The sequence below is a fragment of the Colossoma macropomum genome, unplaced genomic scaffold (genome assembly GCF_904425465.1).
Source record: "Colossoma macropomum unplaced genomic scaffold, Colossoma_macropomum, whole genome shotgun sequence".
Lineage (NCBI taxonomy): Eukaryota > Metazoa > Chordata > Actinopteri > Characiformes > Serrasalmidae > Colossoma > Colossoma macropomum.
In genome coordinates, this window is record NW_023494789.1 from 47,063,874 (window position 1) to 47,085,229 (window position 21,356).

At 40.4% G+C, this 21,356-nt stretch overlaps 1 protein-coding gene across 9 annotated transcripts in view; it reads right to left on the reverse strand.

Annotated features, from left to right (window-relative positions):
* The window catches only part of foxp1b (forkhead box P1b), a 285,913-nt gene that overhangs the window by 40,708 nt on the left and 223,849 nt on the right, over window positions 1–21,356 (reverse strand). For 7 of the 9 annotated variants that reach the window (XM_036571533.1, XM_036571541.1, XM_036571534.1 and 4 more), the window contains 3 exons: window positions 15,037–15,174; window positions 12,739–12,831; window positions 5,056–5,197 (listed from right to left, as the gene is read on the reverse strand). In XM_036571533.1, coding sequence (XP_036427426.1) covers window positions 5,056–5,197; window positions 12,739–12,831; window positions 15,037–15,174 — 373 coding nt within the window. The remainder of the gene's footprint in view (window positions 1–5,055; window positions 5,198–12,738; window positions 12,832–15,036; window positions 15,175–21,356) is intronic. The other 2 variants (XM_036571539.1, XM_036571542.1) reach the window with 1 other exon arrangement.

The window sequence follows — 21,356 nt, forward strand, 5'->3', positions numbered from 1 at the left end:
ACCGGGGGCCCAAAGTGACACAACTATTAGTTTATTGTTCCATCAGGCGAGGACCTTCACGGCCCCCCCGCTCACCGTTTATGGTGCTCTGATCGCCGGGTCTTTGATATGCAGCCCTTAGGCCTAAAATATGTTCCTCTCCAATGCTACAGGAGCTATTAAAGCAGTGCCACGCCGCTGGCCGATCAATCAATGCCTGGGGTCCCACGTGGGCCGCGCTCCGCTGGCTGGCCGCGTTCGCTGCCTTCATATTAACGGCAAATTTGTCTTGTCGCCATCCCGCGGCCCTCTCTTGGACAACTTAACTGATGGGAGGAGGAGGATGAGAACTGGCTTTGGTCCATACGTGCATACAGGGTGCGGCGAGAGGCGGCTAATGGCTAATAGAGTGGAAGACGAGGACGGGGGGATGACATAAACACATGATCACAGAAACAGACATGTGCGCACACATACTGCTGGCAGAAATACCTGGGAGAGTAGGGCTAATGCAGGTGTCTGACTGAGTGAACGGGTCAGATATCATTTCCTTCTCCCTCTCTCTCTTTCCATTTTCTTCCTCTTTCCTATCCCTACTGTGAAGATCAAATGCTCTCCTCTTTCTCTTGATCATATACATATTTTTATCTCTTCCAACACACTGTAATAATTCATCACAGGCTCCTTTAGACCCTCTCCAGACCTTTGAACATACATGTCAAAATACCGATCCGCCAGGGAGAGCAAATGTGTCCCGACTTCCTCCAGAAGTTCAAACGCGCTCAGTGTTTAGTGACTGTTTCTAGTGTTTCTTTTCATTGTGTTTCTTTTTTCCTATTTATTTTGCTTGTGTGAAAGAATACTGAATTAATGTATAACACAAAACAGACACAATGAACTTAAAAATGAATTTAAAATATGTTGTAGTGTCATCATTAAAACAGTAAGTCTCTTTTTTAGGTATCTAGCAGTGTCAGTAAGCATACAAGCATACAAACACACACACAGGCAGCATTAAGCCGTCACTCTCATAGTGATGGCAACTATTTTTTGCTGAATATTGAAGATGAGATCTTGGCCTCGGTAAAGCCGGTCTACTGAAGCATGAAAAAGTTCGGTGGAGTGTGAAAGAAAAAGGTCATCAATAACTTTAAACAGTGGAGCAGAAAATGTGGCAAATAAGCCAGGACACACACACACACACAAGTGTTTTAACTGCTGCCGTACACACACTTTACAACTAATGAGATTCGAGGGCGCTGTCTCACTGCTAAATCTGTCCAGCTTGGTCAACCCACCAGCTTTAAATGACTGCTAAAGCCAGACTGCTAGATATTATCTAGCTTTGATTTGAAACAATGTACATCACTAACAGACATCTGAACTCTGAGCCATGCTGATATGAAATAGACGCTACCAATCAAAAGTGTGGACAGACCTGATTTTCTTAAAGGCATTTCTATCTAAAGGCTTATGCCTTAAGAAGTTTCATAGTTGGCAGAAAAGCATTAACAAGGACAAACGTTCTATGAAAAACCCACATGAACCTGACAAAGCCAAGTCAAAAATAGAGCGTCACACCCTAAAATCTGCCGCCAGATGAGTTACGCCTTGTGCATGTCCTCGCTGACAGCAGTAAAATCAGCTACTGTGTTTTCTATCACTGTATAAAAGATTCACAAGGCTTTCTTTCATGTTGGAGGGACCGGTTTTGTTCCAAGCGAGTGTTATTAATGGAAAAGAGTGGATAAAACAGTGAAATACCCACTTTTTTCAGCCTTAAAGAACTAAATTTTAATGAAAAACACATAGTAATTAGATGATGGATTGTGGTTCCTACTAAGACAAATAAAAATATTTGATTGATGCCTCTGTATGAATTTATGCATCCCCCCTCCTTCCCCCCCCAAAAAGCAAACAAAAAAAAAATAAATTGAAGAAAGTATTTTTCAGTTAGTACATAAGTGAAATTTACAGTTACAAAATATACAGTTGTTTCTCATTACAAGTAAATTAGTAGAATGTCTGTCCTTAATTAACGCATTAGTCAACGCTGTAATGCATTACAGCCAATCAGTTGTGTTGTGACGAGAGGGCGTGGCCTAAATAGCCCTATTTGGGAGAAGGCCGATATTTCTGACTGGACTAAGTCCACATGAACTATTTCGCAGTTTTGATGGTAAATGTGAATTTAAAAATCCTGCTCTATGAGTAGATATGTTTTTTTTGACTGACAGTGTATCATCAGCTACAGTACAAGGACAAGTATCTCCTCCATCTGATTTCCCACACACTGCTTGCACGTGTTTGCATCCCTGACAACAGATAAATCAATCAATATAAGAATCAGTCAGCAGGTCGTCTGGGAATTTTGTTAATGAGCCGTGTTAAGTGTCATATTCTAAATGTCAGGCAAAGCCAGAACACACCGCAGTGCCATCCAAGACACATAGGCTGCGTTACTGTCCCGGGCCAGACGTTTACATGGCCACGCCTGGCCCCGGGGCATCGGGTACTCTGAGTGGCTCATTTTTCTTTTCTTTTTTTTTCATGCCTTGAACAAACAATAACAAGACTACACAAACACTGTTTGTGTTTGCACATTACCTAACCAACCCCACCTCCTCCTCCCTTTCTCGCCTTATCTTATTATGAGCTTGTTTGTCTTAGCCAGAGAGAGAACAGTCAGCGTTGGGGAGAAAAATATATTTAGCAACCTCGTATGAAAGAGCTTTTGTTACAACGTAGCTGCTCCTTGAGAAAATATTACAGGAGGTGTGTAAAGAAATAAACTTCCTGGCGAAACAAGTATTGACTCAGCGTGAGCTTGTGAAAAAAAGGGCTCGGCCAGGATTCGCTCCGGAGAAGCTGCGGAACAACACACCTAGTGTGCTTTTGGCTTGGCACCTGGTCAACAGAGGATCAGCAGTGACGAGGAGAAGGATGGAGGGATGAGAGAGGAGGATGAAGGAGTGAAGGTGGTGTACCGAACAAATCCCTAAACTGGTCAATATAAGCAACGATATAAAGTTTGAAGCAGGATATAAAGTCTGAATGCCTCTCAATTACGTTTTGTTGATTTTCACACCCTCTACAGAGAAAACACTTAAATATGGCCTTTTTCTGCTAATTTTTGTGAATAACTCCTGTTTATTTGCTGAGTTTAACTTATTGGAAAAACAAAATATATAAATGTTCCATAACTTTTGCACAGGCCACATTTTATCGTTTATCTTCCAATAAGTTAAATTCAGCAAATAAACAGTAATTAAGCATTAAAATGTGCAGGTGTGTGTCTCTGTTGAGGATGTGTAACTTATTAACACTTAGAAAGTCAACAAAAAATGGAATTTGACCTGGGCGCCCAAACTTTTGCATATGATTGTGCAGTGCGGTGCAAAAGTCTGAGGCGATCGTGAAAACTGTTTAAACCTAATTATCCGGGCAGTAAGTATGTTTTGACCAGTAATAACACTAAATAACAAAATACATATTAACAAAAATATGGTAAAAGAATATATTTTGTTTTAAAAAAAGTTTTTACTATGTTGATTAAAAGAATACAGTTATAAGAGACGCAGGTTTGGTTCCTGACTTCTCACTGCACTTCAGCCATCGCATGGATCTGTTCGATTCTATCAGCAGCGCCTGATTTAGTTTAATGAAGGACTGATTAGATAAACCAGGCATTGGATAGTAACTGTAAACACTGCAATTTCATGAGAAAAGATCTGGAAGTAGCTAGGTTAGCGCACTCTCACACATCAAATCACAACAGGTTGTTATTTGCACTTTTTCTAATGTTGTGCTTTTTTCCCCAGATAAACATTTACTGCCCCGATAAACAGCTTAACGTGTCAATTTCTCGGATGACATGAGACTCTTGCACAGTACTGCATGTCGCAAAAAGGAAGTTTCACAGTGGGTGCAGGAATTCATACATAGTTTATAGAGGAACAAACAAGTGACGATAATAAAATTACTCATTCGGTGTGAACACGTGTAAATGACTGTGAATGGACAATTCCAGTCAAAGGCTGAGACACGTTGTTCTTTTCTTGAAATTGAAATTTAGAGGTTTAGTTAACATAAAGCAGCTATGTGCTTATGCTGTAGGTATACTGAGGTTCAGCACTCGGCTTAAGTGTCTTCCTTGGTCTGAAGAGCTGGTCCATAGAAGAGCCTTTCTGTTCTAAACTATTGTTAAAAGCACATATTGAAAGTCTTTGCCCTAAAGATGGGCTTATACCTGTGTCAGTAGCTAATATATACATATATATGTAATAAAGTACTATCAAGTACTTTATAAAGTACTTTATAGTATACAAAGTACACACTGTTCTTCCTTCATGACAAGTAACGAAAACACACCCACACAAAAAAATAATTTACGGTACTTTCTGAAGATTATGCCTGGGATCTAAGGAGTTAAACAGCACAGCAAGGAGATTGTGAGTGTGGTTGTTGTACACAAGGTAGCACCACCACAAATATGGTCACGAATATTTACGTGTGGTATTGTTTTGTTCAAAATAAACCTGTTTTAATGTGTTAATATAAAGACAACCTACTTATTTGTATTAAAAACATTTGCTAGATGTCCAAAACTAGAACTTTTGACAGGCAGTATAAGCATGTAGCCTTATATGTGTGGGAGTGAGTGTGTGAGTGAATGTGTGGGTTGGTGGATGCATGTGTATACATGTGAAATCTTCTGTGCCTTCATGTAAAAGTTTGGTTGTCATGGATATTGCCAGAGGGGTGTAAAGCCCCCAGCATTGGGCTGTGAAGGAGTTGAACTGCGTTCTCTGGAGTGATGTAGCTCCATCCAATACCTGTGGCATAGCAGTTGGAGTGATCCAGAACTAATCATCCAACATCAGTACCTGTCCTGACTAACTAAAACAATCAAATCCTCACAGCAGTGTTTGACTAAAGTCTATTATTACAGCAAAGGGGGACAAACTCTCTATTAATACCACTGATGTCAGAAAAACTGCAGGGTCGGCAGGTGTCTACAAACTTTTGGCCATATGTGTCAGCGTGAGTGAGCGTATGTGTGTGAGTGCTGTTTACCCTGAGTGAGAGAGTGCAGAGGCAGGTTCTGGTTGGGCTGGATGGACAGCAAGCCTTGTCTCTGCAGGCTGAGCAGGTGCTGCTGCTGCAGCTGCTGAACCTGGAGGAGCTGCTGCTGGAAGGCCAACTGCTGAGCCGACACCTACAGAGAGAGGGGGAGCAGTGAGAAAAACACACCACAAATCATACTTCCACGCACACATATACAAACACACAGACGCGCGGCAGGTACATCCCTTCCGCTCTTAATTAACTCCGAGTTGTGACAAACAATGAAACAACATAGTTAATCATTCATAATAAGAGCCGCAGGATTTTAATTACGGCCATTCATAATTCAGCAAACAACGTGTGACTGAAAGCAAGTCTTTATCATCCGCAATATCAAAGCGCGGAGCCTGTGGAACAAACAGCTTATCTCTCGTCCTATCAAAGAAGCAAACAGGGGTCTGTGGATGTGGGATCAGCGCATTATCAAAAAACGGTACACGATATGTGGCTGAGCCAGAGTTATTACCCTAATACGTGGTATTACTACCACAGTTTAGCCTGTCAGAGCAACTATAACGCGTTAATTTAAACAATGTTAGTCACATGTTCACCTCTGGTCAAATAACATGTTTTTGTTGGATTTCAAAGTAAAAATTTTGAGAAAAAAATTAAACAAAATATAAAATGTGCCATAACTTACGCACAGGCAACATTTAATGGTTTTTTTTTCCCCCAATATGCTAAATTCAGTAAATAAACAGTAATTTTGTATTATAATGTGCAGAAATTTGTTCTCTATATAGGATATGTTACCTTATTTTCACTTAAAAAGTCAGCAAAACATGGAATTTGTTTTGATTACAAGCGTACAGTGAAAAGTGATGCCCATTTTTGTTTGATGCTGAAAAAGTCCTACAATGGAAGTTTTCAAAAGAGACATGATTCAGATAAATATTACATAGCTATTACACAGCAGAGCAGTTTGCAATCTTATTTACAGAGCAGCTATGAGGTAAACAAAAGATCCTATGGCTAGTTTTGAAAAGAGAAGTATGATTGAAAGTAAAAAAAAAAGCATAGAAAATAATCAGGACTCTCAAATGATTAAAATAATTAGTTATGATTAATTGCATCATGTTGGGTAGTTAATTGCTGTTAATCACATGTCTTATTTGCCCAAGTTGCACCCTAAAGACTTTTATTTCCAGTTAAAAAGCAGAACATTTTGTTACAGATACATTAAAGGACAAAATAAGCTTAATCAGAATGTCTTTTATGTTCAGTAGTTTAGTAACATTATCATGTGGACGCAGAACCTAAACATGAAAATCACATGATTTCTGATTTGCATCACCAATGTCCAGTGAGAGCAACAGTGTCTGCATGTTCCAGCCAATGAGTGTATATATCAGATATATATCATAAATATAGTCAGTGGTTAAACCTCTCCGTGATTGTAGCCGTTCATACAGCTGGGGAACTGGAGCTCCACAGTACCCTGATACTACTACAGAGGACTCAAAGGGTCAAACTAAGAAAATGTGTTAAGACCTTAAAAATATTAGCTGTGTTAATAATTTAACTTTGACAGCCTTAAAAATATAGCAGTAAAAAAATCACCTGTGACGTCAAGGATGTGCAAACGAGCAGAGCAGTTTAATGGGATCATAATGTAATAAGCTGCTACAGTCTGTGTACAGTAATAATTCATTTAACTAATGAAACAGATTCAACCTAATGAAAAGAGAGGAAAAAGAAAGCGGTGAAAAAGGGACAGCACAATAGGAAGGGAGGGGGAAAAAGAGAAAGGAGGAATGAGAGAAAGGGAGGAAGAGAGGAAAAAAGAGAGGAAAAGGGAGAAGGTAGTGAAAGAGAGCAAGAGGGAGGGTGATGGAGAGTAAAATGCTGTGCTGGTCAGAGCAGCAAACAGGAGGAAATGATCTAATATCCCCAATCTGTGCTGAATCAAAACAAATGGATGATGCTGTGGAGATAAGAGAGGAGGCTGCTTAAAGGGGAATTCCACCGATTTTCAAAATTTCTGCAAAATTAAATTGTTAGGATGTAAACAAAGTCATTCAGAGTGGTTTGGTGTGAAATGCTCCATTTTAGAGAAACTTACTGAGTCAGATTTGTTCACAGTGGCGGTGATAGGAACCAGACGTCCACCTCTAAAAGCTCCCTCAAAGAACGTTATTACATGAAATGGTTATGAATTCACTGCCTGATGTCCTACACAGTGTTTTAAGATACGTTCGAGAAGGTTTTGGCCTAAAATGTATTTTTAAAAGTCCATTCTTTGTAAAGAGGTACGTGCAGGCTGCTGGAAGGCAAAACACTACCCAAAAAACTTTATTAGTCATTTGGACGGTGAACAAAATAAATAAAACGGCTATATTTGTGTTGTAGACATCATGAAACTCTGTGTGAAATCTTATCTGCTTAGTCACCATGACAACTTTAGTGAGGACTCAATTTAGGACAGATGCTATTACAGAACAACAGTTCTTAAGTTCATAATCTTATCATTAACTCCAGATAGGAAAACAGTATAACAGAAACATCCTAACTAGACTAAATCTCCTAAACTCTGTCCTAACTTGAAGACAAACCCCAGAGGGTCTTAACTTCTGTTTTAATTGTCTGTTTCTATTGTTTTGTGCAGTGAGAGGCAGCACAGTTCACTATAACTGACATAATGATGCTACATTTATCTACACTGAAAACTGTGGTTTAACTTTTAAAAACACCAGACGCTGCAGACTCGATCCTCTTATTACCTTCGTGTGTTAATGTTGATGATGGAATATTACAGTGATGGTGGTGAATAATGAGGAGACAGAGCTGAACGTGTGTCTGTTTATTAGGAGAAATAACGTAGCGCGCTCGGCTAAAGCGTTTGGGAAATGAAACTGAAACTGTGAAGCAGCGACTCTGATAAACAGCACGAAGTGCTGATACAGTATTCTTAACTCTCAGTTTATCGCGCTTTAGTTTTGTATGACCTTTTTGTACATCAGTAACAGTAGCTAGCTGCCTGGCTAACTATCTTGATTACTTTGACTATGTGTTTACGTTTCAGCTGTGTGTGTGTGTGTGTGTGTGTGTGTGTGTGTGTATGGTCGACGTATTGTCGAGATGACAGTTGATTGTCGACTTCGGTCGAGTAAGTTTTCTTAACTTGAGATAAGATGCTGTAAGATAAGATTTGCTTGCGTAATATGAATTTGTAAAAAATCTTATCTTGACCTGTCAGATCTTAAGACAAACAGACAGAAAGTTTCTGTAATACGGCCCCTGGTTCCTATCACCACCACTGTAAAGACATCCGAGTTTCTCTATGATAAACCATTTCACATCAAACCACTCTGAACGACTTTGTTGACATCTCAGTGATGTAATTATGCAGACATTTAGAAACAATTGTGGAATTCCCCTTTCTGCCCAGCCAAAACGTCTTTCATGACATCGTCTTTGAACTCTGACAGCTCAAACACCTGCTAAGACGTTCAAGTAGACGTTAACCAAACGTTACTGAAGTCTCTCAGTTTGCAGTGTGTGTGTGTGTGTGTGTGTTATCAGAGTCAGCATTGTGTAAGAGTGAGAGTGTGTGTGTGGGCATTAAAGCACACCCTCGCTGCTGCCAAGCTGTGTACCGCACCCTCTTCCCAAACACAGGATGCGCTGCTGTGTTTACTGCTCCCGATTGAAGGCAAACAAAAAAGGTCTCGCTGCACCGTGGTGGCCGGGTCACTCACACGAGCCCTGGAGCAGAGCTGAACTCGCCTGATAAAGAACTCTCACTCACTCTCTCTCTCTTTCTCTCTCTCTCTCTGCTTTAGTCATGCCGTTCACAAAGTGCTTACTGCAAAGCAGCAGCAATTAACGCACTGTGTGGCTTGCTTACAGTACTGTGCAAAAGAGGCCGCTTCTTTTTTAATTTCCAGCCAAAACGGCCATTAAGTTATTTGGTTATTCAGAGTCAGGGAAAAAAACTGAAAACATATTTAAACAGAAAATCACACAGAAGGCTCAACAACTCGATTTATTATATCTGTTTTTTTCAGATATAATTTTATTACAGCTCCCATTCTTTTCAGGAGACTCTGAAGTTGTATTTTCCACACCAGTGAGGCTTCTTGACAGCTACACATCCTTTCAGACCCACAGCGCTGAGTCGCCTTCTCACAGTGGAAGGATGGACAGAAACACTTGTGGATGTTTTCAGATCTGAAGCAGCTTGATCTCCTCTCTCTCATAGATGAAAGCTTTAAGTGCTGTTTATCTGATGGGGACAGTGTTGGTGGTCTACCGCGTCTCAGACAGCTGTTAGGCACTTCAATTTCTCTTTTACTTTTTTTTTGAACTCCAGTTTTGAAAACTCTTAATTTTTCACCTATTTTGCTTTGACTTTCCCTTCCTTATTCAAGTAGATAATATATCTAATCTCCTGAACAATACTCCCATAGAAATATGTGTTGATAGAAGAGTGGTCTCTGACATTTGCACAGTACTGTATATCCTATAATACACCTAGTTCAAGCGTCATATTTTTATGTTACATTAAAGGTACCAATCCGCTAAAACTGTCACTGGGGCAGTTCCCCTTTTGTCACTGGGGTGGGACCCTCAAGGGTACATCTCAGTACCTTTAGTCAGGGAACATAACTGAACCATAATCCACTGAAATCATATTTTCTAAGCTGTACTGACTCCACACACCCCGTCTCGTCTCCAGGCTTTTATTTTACTGTTCTGTTTTAAAACATTCGGTTATAAAAAGATACAAATACAAACTTTTCACCTGGAAAAACTTATTTAAGGTGCATTATTGGATCTTTAAACCACTGTTGAACCTTTGAGGGAACATTTACATTGTTTGTACCTTGATGAACGAAAAATGTGAACCTTTATTTCTAACAGTGTGTATCAGAAACTAATTCATTCCTACATGACCATTTTCCGAACTCTTTCTATCCCTCGTTTTTGTTACTGGGCCTTTAAGACAGACTCATGTAAACGGACTCTGTTCTGATTGGCTGCCCCTCATTCAACCATTCCTTTAAGGCACATGTTGAAAAATTTTTTACTCTCAATGTTTGACAAAAAAATTGAAAAATAAATGACGGACTACGTTTTGGGGGAAAAAAAAACAAAAAACACATGCATTCACAAAATCATAAACAAGCTGCACTCCCGGAGCCCTGGAGCCCCCCAACAAAAGCACCGCATTGACACAGTCCCATCTGAGCAAATGAGAGGTTAATGCCAAACGGCACATGAGAGAGGAGGAGGTGGGGGGGACAGAACGGAACGCAAGCGTCTGACAAACGTGATAAAGAGTGACACTGGCAGACCCTTTCATTGTCTCCACTCCAATCGTGAAGTTAAAGATCTTTGAAAAACCTCAGAAAGGGAAAAGGGGGGTGAAAAAAGAGGCGATGTCTTTAAAATGAAAGAGAGGCACAAAGCAACAACAGGGGGTTATTGTGCGGAGGCCCCACGGGAGGGAGTCGCGGAGTGATTCTTCTTGTCTTTTGATGGCTCCACGAGAAATCCGAATGGATTAAAAGGAGAGAGTGAGGGAGAACATCGGCGAGAGGAACAAGCCTCTTGAGGGCTGCATCAATTTCCTGTGATCAAACATAATGCGCTTCAAAAAGTTGTTTTCTTTTTATTCACTGTGGCCCATTCAGCTGATCAATTGTAGCTTCTTTTTGCTATGCCAAACTTTCCCCCTCCCTCACGCCCTATCCATCTGACACTAGAAATGGAGAGGGAGGGAGAGAGAGAGTGACAACTTCTATCAGAGAGGAGAGGAACAGCGCTGTCACGTTGATTTATGGAAGCGAGGCTCCACAACTTGTCCAAACTGAAGCCCCTAGTTCATTAATTAGCAAGCCAGGGGACTTTGAAGTCGGCGTGCGTGAGCGTGTGCACGCGTCCGTGCATGTGTGTTTTACACTGGGTTTAATTTATACACTCCGAGAGTGAATTTGACTCTCCGAGGGGAAAAAGTGAAAGTCTGAAATTCCCTGATTGTCTTTGAACTGCTTCTGACCGAGCAATAATCAGTTCTTTTGTCCGGAGCAATGCCTGCATCCGCCAGTCATTAACACACAGCCACTGTAAATGAGACCAGGCTCAAACTAGAACAGAAAAAGGTGGCGTGGCGTGCTGAGAAGGATAGAAAGAGAAAGAGAGAGCAAGCTGATATCTCACAATTACATGCCTCCTCTCCTTCTGCCATTCCCATGTTAATTATCCTGGTAGCCTCTTCGAATTATATGCTATACATTTCTGCATCTCTCTCTCTCTCTTTCTCTCTCTCTCTCTGTCTTATTAGCTGCTTCTTCCAAGGGGAAGTATTTGACAAGTGTGCCTTCCACAGGAGAATATGCATATTTTTGTCAAAGGAAGGAAAAGAAAAGGAGAGAACGCAACTGTTTTCCTCAAGAGGAGAAAGCTATCAAAGCTCAGTGAGTGCTATGTGAGAAGGCCTTTATGCTGGGAGCTGAGTAACGGCACTGGTTCTGTAAACGTTCATGATGCAGGTGATACAATATGGGGAAAAATATACCACAACACTTACACAATAAGTGTCACTCTATTTAGTTTATATATTGAGTTTTGATGAGCTGGAACAGATATGTAAGAAGTGGTAGTGTCACTTTTCATAAATTACTATCAGAAGCTATGAGTACAGTGGTTTGTTTTCAACTGCATTGCAGTTGGCCAGTGTTCTTTAAGTGGTGATAATGGTTGACATTACCTATTGTCTTACTGCCCCAGAGCCCACTTGCCCTGATTTTTTTGGGGGGGGGGTTTCCCTTTTAACAAACCACTAGAGCAGTTTCATTTTTAGTCATTCACAATTATCCTTTATCAATAACAAAACACTACCTTTTCTCACTGTGTCAGATCCAGAGCCTGTTTGGTGGGATACAAAACTAACTGCATCAATTCAAATTCTGCCAGAATTGTAACCAATGCAGTAGCTCACACGACTGCAGTTATCTTATCAATGTAACGTTTTTTAACAAATCGCTGTTGTCAGAACAAAACCTTGCGTCTCCAAAATGATAACTTTACAGGAAAAGGAAAAAACATACTTTATTTTTAATGCAAGTCAATGGAACCAGAATTTTTTCCAAGCAATTTTGGGCCGTTTCTTTTGGTCTGTTCATCATGAAATGTACACCCCAATGTAAAGGGCAACAGGTACTTTCAAACGATGTCAAAAACTGAAAAACAAAAAAATGGAGATAGAAGGTTTTGTTCCGACAGCAGCCAAATATTTCCTCAAATCAAATTTTGCTGGGATTCAATAACTGTCTCCACTGCGACAGCCAATGTGATGACCTGCGTTCTTACTGATGTAAAGTTCTGAATAAATATTTCCCTTTTTAAATGTTTTTGGTGCTGAAGCATGTTTGTTATTTGTAAAAAAAAGTGTAAATGATAATCATGTTTCTAAATTCTGGCCACAAGCTCTTAATTCTTTGGCTTGTAGGCCTGAGTGGACATTTTTGTTCTGTCTACTGCGACTCATAATATCCTCAGTATGCTCAAAACAGCATACTGTGATGTGATTTATCATGATAACCATAAACACTATCATATTGCTCACTTCTAAGCGCTCCAGAGGTGAGGAGAGTAATTAAGAGCCTATGGATGTGTCCGCACACATACCTCTTTGCTCTGCTGTTTGCTGCCATGTTGTTGCTGGAGGAGTTGGAGATGGAGCTGTTCCTGCTGCTTCTTATAGAAGTCCTGGAGTTGCTGCTGTAGACACAAAGACACTTTAGCACCACGATCGTCGCTGATGTGATTTGTCAGTAATGAAAGACACCGTTCAGTCACAGTTGTGGTGAACTTCAGCGTGTTCTGAAAGTGTGCGTCATTGGCAAGCATGCAGCGTTGAAGCAGCTCCAGGCGAGACTCATTCAGAATGTGCAGCACCTGAGGCTATTCGGAGAAAAGAAGGAATGTACGTGTGTATATGTGACTCTGATTGTGCACCTGCTTTAATGTTAGGGGTCTGTCTCATCAAGCAGCATTTCCCACTCAGCCAGCTAACTTTGAGCTTAGCTCGACCTAACTCTGGATTCTGTGTCTCACAATGGTGGATCTCTTTTTATTGGGCTACATTTCCATGGCAACTTATACTACACGCATAACCTGCTCCTGTTAAGCTTCGGATGTCGGATCAAAAAGAATTCTTGGACCAATCGGACAAAGATTCTGACCAATCAGGGACAGCGTTCTGACCAAGGCTTTTTGGGTCACTTTTTCTGCTTTTCTTTCGTTGTTGAACACGAAAAAATATTGCTTTTCAGTGGAGGAAACAAATAATACTGCAAAAGATGTAAAGAACAGAAACCAGTTATTACTCCAGTAAGCACCAGCACTCTGGCAGTGGAGGCAGGGTGTCTTTTTATTGTTATAAATGCTTTATTTTTCACATATTTCTTTCTCCTTAGAAAAATCTCCTGATGTTTCATGCGATTGGCTGCTGTGCATGTGCACAAGGTTTCATCATTGCCTGTCATGGCCATTGAATTTTAACTGATGCTTTATTGCTTTATAAATGATTGTGATTAATGACAAGTTTTTGTTAACTGTAAGTTTGATGTTCTGGTATTCAGTACGTTATGAGTGCTAACAATGATAGTAAATAAGGCTGAAATGGCCCATGATTTGATTCCTGATGCCATGTAAGCAAGTATTAAAGTACAAGCCTAAAGTGGCCAAACTGGCTGATTAGCTGTGTTGTTTTCTATTTAGTAGCTCCCAACTGATGACAGACACAGCCTCACTGTCTCCCTCTAAAGGTGCTATTGCACCAGTCAGAAGAGCTTTTGCTGTTTTCGTAGGACTTATGAGGTCTCAATAAATGTGTCTAACATGCTTTCCTTTATTTACATTTATTTGCCACAGCTCAACTGATAAAAACATGCATGTTATACATTCTGTTTAATGTGACATAAATACATTAGAGTGAAAGCAAACAACTGCAGAAATTAATTGCAATCAGCTCAAAAAACTGTGATAAGGTGATTATGTAATAAATGTGCCTAAGGCCTAAGCTTCATTATCTAAAGTTTGGTAAACAGAGAAAGTTGTTAACTGCCGTCATAAAACAGGTTAACTGTCCTTTTCGTTCATTTTGAAAAGCTGAAACTTGCACAGTATAAAATTAGGGGGGTATTTCATTAAGCAGGATTTCTCAGTCTCAGCCAGATAATTTAAGTTGAATGTCAGGACTTTCGGCTTAAATAGGCAGAGAGCTAAAGGAAATCCCTGCTGTACCATCCTTACTTTTGGCTTAAGCTGTACAGTTGCAATGCTGCTTTATGAGAGCAGCGTATGTATATCTCTTGCTGTAACATGATGCTGCTGCAGTACAGGTTTGTGTGTGTGTTCCTATATTTAACCCTTCATGAGGCTTTATGTTCTGGTATTTAGTACTTTATGAGTGCTAATAATGATAGTAAATAAGGCTGTAATTGCCCACGATTGAAGTCCTGACACTGGGTTCGCAATTCGAAGGTCTCAGGATGTTCAGAACAAACTCTGAATGAAGAAAAATTATGACTTTATTCATGTTGTTGCACAGTTTGCTAATAAGTCCAATGTCGATGCTGGTGGTTTGCCAACTTTGGAGCAATGCAACTGAATTTGACGCCATAATAAAATAAAAGCCCATTCTTCACAATGCAAAACGTCAGTGTATTGTTACACCCCTAATATAAAAGCATTAAAAATCCACAGAATTCAGAACATTTTGCTGGTCCTCACCAGAAAACATGCTGTTTTCACCACAAATGCAACTTTTTTGAAGAGAGCAAAAAATTGCTTTTTGGTTACTAAAGTTACAGATAGGATTAAGATTAAGTACAGAAGTAGCAATGTAGTATTACTTGGCTACAGCAATGAGTGTAAATCCAATGTAAGTCCTCACAAAGACAGTAATACAAACGTGTGTACCTGCTGTAACATGAGGGCCTGTTGCTGCTGCAGTAGGAGCTGGAGCTGTTGAGGGCTCAGGACTTGTTGCTGGAGAATCTGCTGCATCTGCTGAGGAGTTATCACCTGCGGTGTCATCATAGCCACTGACACAGGCACCTGCAACACAGAAACAATCAATTAGCATGGTTTAAGAACAACGGGCAATATTATGTATACAGCAAATCACAGCAAACAGACTGTGGAGTGTTTTATATACAGTACTGTGTAATAGTCAGAGACCACCCTTCAACTACTTAATTACCAGTTAACACAACCATTAAGTACAACTTATACATTTTTTTTCAGAAGCTATATCTGAAGAGATGAAGTAAAATAATCCACTTGCACAAGTCAGGGGAAAGTCAACAAAAAATAAGTGGAAAAAAAAAAATATGAACAGCTACAGAGAAAATGGGGCTCCTAACAACCACCTGGAACACCTGGTAGACACCAAAACTGCCCCCATCAGATAAACAGCACTTAAAGCTTTCGTCTTTGAGAGAGAGGAGAAAATCAAGCTGCTTCAGAGTCCAGACCTCAACACCACTGAATGTGTTGGATTACTTCAGAAAATGATCAACCGGCTTCTAAGACTGAACTTTGGAGGTGTGTCTGCAGATTCTTTGAGAAACTGAAAGTGAGTCTCCAGAAAAGAATGGAAGCTGTAATAAAGGTAAAAAGTGACTCACTCAATACTGAAAAATTGCATATTATATTTAGTAATTTTCCGTTTTTTCTCCTGAAACTGAAACATGAATAACTTTAACTCAGTGGCAGTTTTGACTGGAAATTAAACAGATGAAGAGGGGTCTCTGACCTTTGCACAGCATTGTATATAGTAACAGACAAACGTACGTAGCCCCAACCTGTTTCTGTGCTGACAGAACTCCTCCTACAAGCAATCAAAGATGTGCTTGGATGAGAGAAACAATAAAAAGTGCACACAGACACACAGAGATAGAGAGACTTTCAACAAGCCCCCTATCCCAATCAGCAGTGCGCCCCACTCTAAAAACAAGGCCACTAGCCATTAGCCTGGAGTACTGCTCTTCTCTTCATTGTGCTCGTCTGAATGTGTTTTGTGTTTGTTTTCCACTGTTTATCTTTTTCTTTCGGCTGTTGTGAGAATCCTGTCACACCGCAGTGTTACAAACGGGACATGAGGGGGGGAATAAAGTGAGGAAAAAACAAAAATAAAACTGAATAAATAAATAAATAAATAAATAATGTAACGAAATGAAACACTCAATTAGACCTTAATGCGGGCCTTTACAGAGTGCTTTTCATTAAGATGTTGTCAACAACAACTGTGGAATGCACAAACAAACATGCCCTCTTTTAGAATAACAGTGCAGACAGAGAGGTGTGAGTGTACGAAGCGTGGAGAGGAGTGTGATGTGTGCTGACATTGAGAGGGTGCTCATACGCAGCTGACAGTGACCCTTAATTGCAGAAGAGGCTCAGTGGAATCAGCGTGTTTGTGTGCATGTGTGTCCGTGATGTGCAATGCTGTTAAAATTTTCTCTTTTTGGTGACAAACGACAACAGAGATGAACTTGAGAATGTCTCACACAGGACACTATGAGAACGTGTGAGTAAATGTGCAACACTGCGCAGGAATCAGATCAAATTTCCAGTCAAAACAGCCGTTAAGTTATTCATTTCAGGCGATATTTCTGAGGAGATTGGCTATGAGAAAATCCACTGGCATGAGGAAGGAGAAAGACAAAGGAAAATACGGAACAGGAGTTTCCAAAACAGGACTAAAAAAAATGATTAAAAGCTACAGATTAAATGTGGCTCCTAACAACCACCTGGAAGACCTGGTAGACACCATAACTGCCCCCATCAGATAAACAGCACTTAAAGCTTTCATCTCTGAGAGAGAGGAGAAAATCAAGCTGCTTCAGATCTGAAAACATCCACAGGTGTTTCTGTCCATCCTTCCACTGTGAGAAGACGACTCAGCGCTGTGGGTCTGAAAGGATGTGTAGCTGTCAAGAAGAACTTCACTGAGAAAAGGAGACGGACAAAAAAGACGATAATCTGCACTAGAACACGAGACATCTGAGATGTGGAGTAAAGGTTTATGGACAAATGAGTCTAAATTTGTAGTCTTGAGTCTTTAAATTAGAGTCCAAATTACTTGGATTGTGAGAAGCAGAAAGTGCAACCAACTTCTAAGACTGAACTTTGGAGGTGTGTCTGCAGGTTTCTTTGAAAAACTGAAAGTGAGTCTCCTGAAAAGAATGGAATCTGTAATTAAGGGTGGCCATATGACATTATTTTATCATTACTGTGGTAAATTATGTCATATTTTTCTGAGCATATTGTGGAGATGGTCAGTATTTAAACACTAGCTAACTACGTTTCATTAAAGTGAGCATAATTAGGCCTGTTTAAATGGATTTAGTGCAGTTCAGTTTGTAAAACAATGAATAAAATCATTGTAGTTATTGTAGTATTGTATTATGTGTCACTGCATTTTGTCTGCTCTAACTTATTAAATCTGAGAAAAACTAAATACTGTGATGCATATTGTATATCATTGAAATGTCTTGAAATATCACAATATAATATTTTTGCCATACCGGAAACCCCAAGCTGTAATAAAGACAAAGAGCTGACACACTAAATACCGAAAAAAAAACATTATTATATTTAGTTATTAAGGTTTCTGTGTCATTTTTTGGTAAATATGTTTTCTGCCTTTTTGTCCTGACAATGAAAATCGAATAACTTGTATTTAATGGTCATTTTAACTGGAAATTAAATAAATAAAGTGTGGTCTCTGACTTTTGTGTGGTACTAAATCGCTGCTGTCGGGACAAAACCTCGTATCTCCATTTTTGCTGTTTTTCTATTTTATTTTACATAATTTGAAAAGGCCAGTTGCCCTTTATGATGTTTCTAAATTTCATGATGAACAGAAATGGTCCAAAATGACTTGGAAAAAATTATTTCCCCATTTACTTCCATTAAAAGTTAAGAACGTTTTTCCTCATCCTGCAAAGTTACCTTTTTGGAGATATGAGGTTTTGTTCTGACAGTAGCTTGATGGGCCAGTTTTAGGCTGACAGCCTTCACCAAGCCTACCCCAGCTGTATTTCTGTATCACAGTGTATGACACTTCTTTGAATTTTCAGGCATGTAATTGAAGCCACTGGAGCTCCTGCGCCCAAAAGGGGCGGTTTTTTTGGTCCGTTCTTTGACGGCCACCTGCATACATATGGCCTAATTTGGCCCGCTTTAAAGAGTAAAACAAAAACAAACCACCTTTAATGAATGCCTTGCACATCGGCAGCGCTACAAAGGGCAAAGGTGTCAAACAAGAAGCTTGGCCCGACCCATAAACACAGTGTGGCTCTGACAGCCAACATAACACGCGAACATGGTTAAAGGGCATATGCGTTGAAACAGAAAAACACATGTGAGGACACTCCCAGCCCCCCCTCCGCAACACGCAGGGAGTCGGAGGGCTCAGTTTTAATCGGCCTGGCGCTACTACGTCTTAATATGCGGTCCGTCCTGACTTTTTCACATGGCTTGTCGTGCGATTTGCATAGCCCGCGCCCCCCGATTTCCTCATTTCCCAGTCATTATGCGCTCATGTCCTTACTGCTCGGCATCACTAATTTTGATGAACTATTTTGAAGGTCGGGGAGGCGGACGAGAGCAGAGAGGGAGGGAGGTGGGCTGTTTGAGCGGCTCCTGATGAGACAGGCGTGAGCTTTAGCGTTGAGGAAAAGCGCCCTGTTTGTTTAACTGTAGTGTAGAATTGCAGTTATGTGACACTGAATTTATTTTTAACACTCAGATTAATCACTTCTATGCAGTATCTACAGCGTTTACTGCTGCATTATGGACTAGGCTGCTTAATAGACGACTTTTTAGCTGGTCTGTTAAATATTACTGTTTCAAACACTTTGGTTAAATCAAATGGTGCAAAAATAACACTGTGCGGTACTCAACAGTCACATTGTAAATTGCGATCCCTAATTAATTTCTTTATTTTTACACCTTCCGCACACACTGACACCAGCTTTCACACCTCCCAGTCTCCAGCGTGAGTGTGTGCGTATGTGTGGAGCCGGTAACTACTGCTCCACACCCTGAGCCCTAGCGAGAGGCTATTACAGCCCCCGCTTTATTACCCATTACCAGTGAGGTCATTAGCTGGGAGAGGGATTGTACTCTTCTTAACCTATTGATCATGCTAACTACTAGCGTTTAATCCTCCACTGAGCGAACCGGAATCTGCTTAAGACAGGGAGACGGGGAGGGGCACTTAAACTGAAAAATATCGCCCCGGTCACCGCTACAGAGCCACTTCGCTCCGAGAGAGAGAGACGGAGAGGCTGTTTTCCATTCAGAAACCCCATTTCTCTCTCTGCACAGAGGAGGACTGTAAAAGAAACATTGTGAATGGTAATAAGAGGCCGTTTTAATTGCGACGAGGAGGAAAACGCAGATCTATTTCAAATTCAGGTCGTTCCTGAAGGTTTGTGATTATTTCAGCTGTCAACAGGACGTTAAAAAGCAGAACCTGTTAGTCTAAAAGAGAGAGAAAGAGAGAGAAGGGGAAGTTAAAAGGAAGAGGGGAGTGTATGGATGCCAGAGATTGCTGACATTTATGAATTTCTGAAGGGAGTGGCATTGGCCAGGTGTGTGCCGTACATAAAACAACACATATGTACGTGCACACACATGCTGCTGCCCCCGAAAAAATATCTCCCACAGCTGCTACTTCACTGTAGGCAATTTACTAGTTGTATCTTGCATGCTGGCCACTGAATCAACCCCAAAAAACATCCATACACTCCTAATATTTGCACTGCAAGACCCAAAATTGTTTTATTTTAAACAATTTTAAGAATCCAGCATATTCCCATACAAAATCTGAGCAATTTTACATATGTCCTATGTCGAAAAACAAAGATCTGAGCAGGCATTTCATCTCATATTTGGCCTGTAATCTCTAAAAATGTCATATCCTGCACAAATAGAAGCCCAGTGAAGCTAAACGTTCAGCTTAAAAGTAGAGGCTACAGAGGCAATCAGCTGGAGTCACTGCTTTTGGGTAAAGAGGACACTCTAGCAGTGCAAACACAGGCCTAATGAGGAAACATCTGACATCCATCTGACTCACTGATACTGTCTTAATGAAGAACACCCTCGCCCAAAAGAGCAAAAGGTCTCGCATATGTGCGCAAAAACGCACACGCGACCGCACAGAGGTACAGAAGGAGAGAGAGAGAGACTGACTCTCTTGGTGGCAGGGGCAATTAAGATGAATGGTGGGAAAAAAAGTGGGTACGACTTCAATAAGAACCATCTGAAGAAGTTGAAACGGCCGTAGAGATACAGAAACAGGTTGGAGAGGAAGAGAGAGAGAGAGAGAATGAGTGCAGAGAGAAGAAAAATATATCAAATTTTAATGCTCCCCGGTGTCATCTTGTTTTGTCAGGACATCAAACGGAATGGCAGAGCGCAACAGAAGAAGCCCTTAAGAAATCAGAAGAGCCTGGGCCGCGTTTGAAGAGCCGCTCGCTCTACCTTTGTCCACGACGCTGACGCTAACGGTCACTCGGCCACAGGGAGCTGCTGGAGCCGCTGAGCGGAAACGAGGATTTCACACTCTGCTTCGCGCTGCGGCCGAGCGCGCCGGGGTGATTAACCACCGGCAAGACTGGAGTGACTCGTTTACACCACTCTCTCACGTCTTAATACACGACACAAAGAGAAAAGAAAAAAGAAACACGCTGCAAAGTGTAAATCCACCTTTGCTGAAGGCGAAAATATTGATTATATGTATATAACAATAACAATACTACTGATAATAATAGTGGTTAATAATGGCAGTATTACTGTTATCATCTGAGTACTATTATTAATGCTACTATTACTGCACTCTTAAAAATGGCTCTTCAAGGGTTCTTTAGCAAAGACAGTGGTTCTCTATAGAACCTTGAATACCTAAAGAGCCATTTCAAAGCAATGGTCAAACCAGCTGTATATGGTTCTTTAAAGAATCTTTTAAAAAATCATTCTAGATAGTACCAAAAAGGGTTCCACTATCATTATGAGTCAAAGAACCCTTATTTTAGTACAATATAGAACCCTTTTTGAGTGTACTAATAATAGTAATGACATCATTAACATAATTATAAGTGTTAGTTATATTATTGTATAATAATAATAATAATAATAACAATAACAACAATAATACAATGTTAATAATAATTATCATGAAGTCTTATTGCAAACATATTTCTGCCCCACATCAAATTTATATTAGA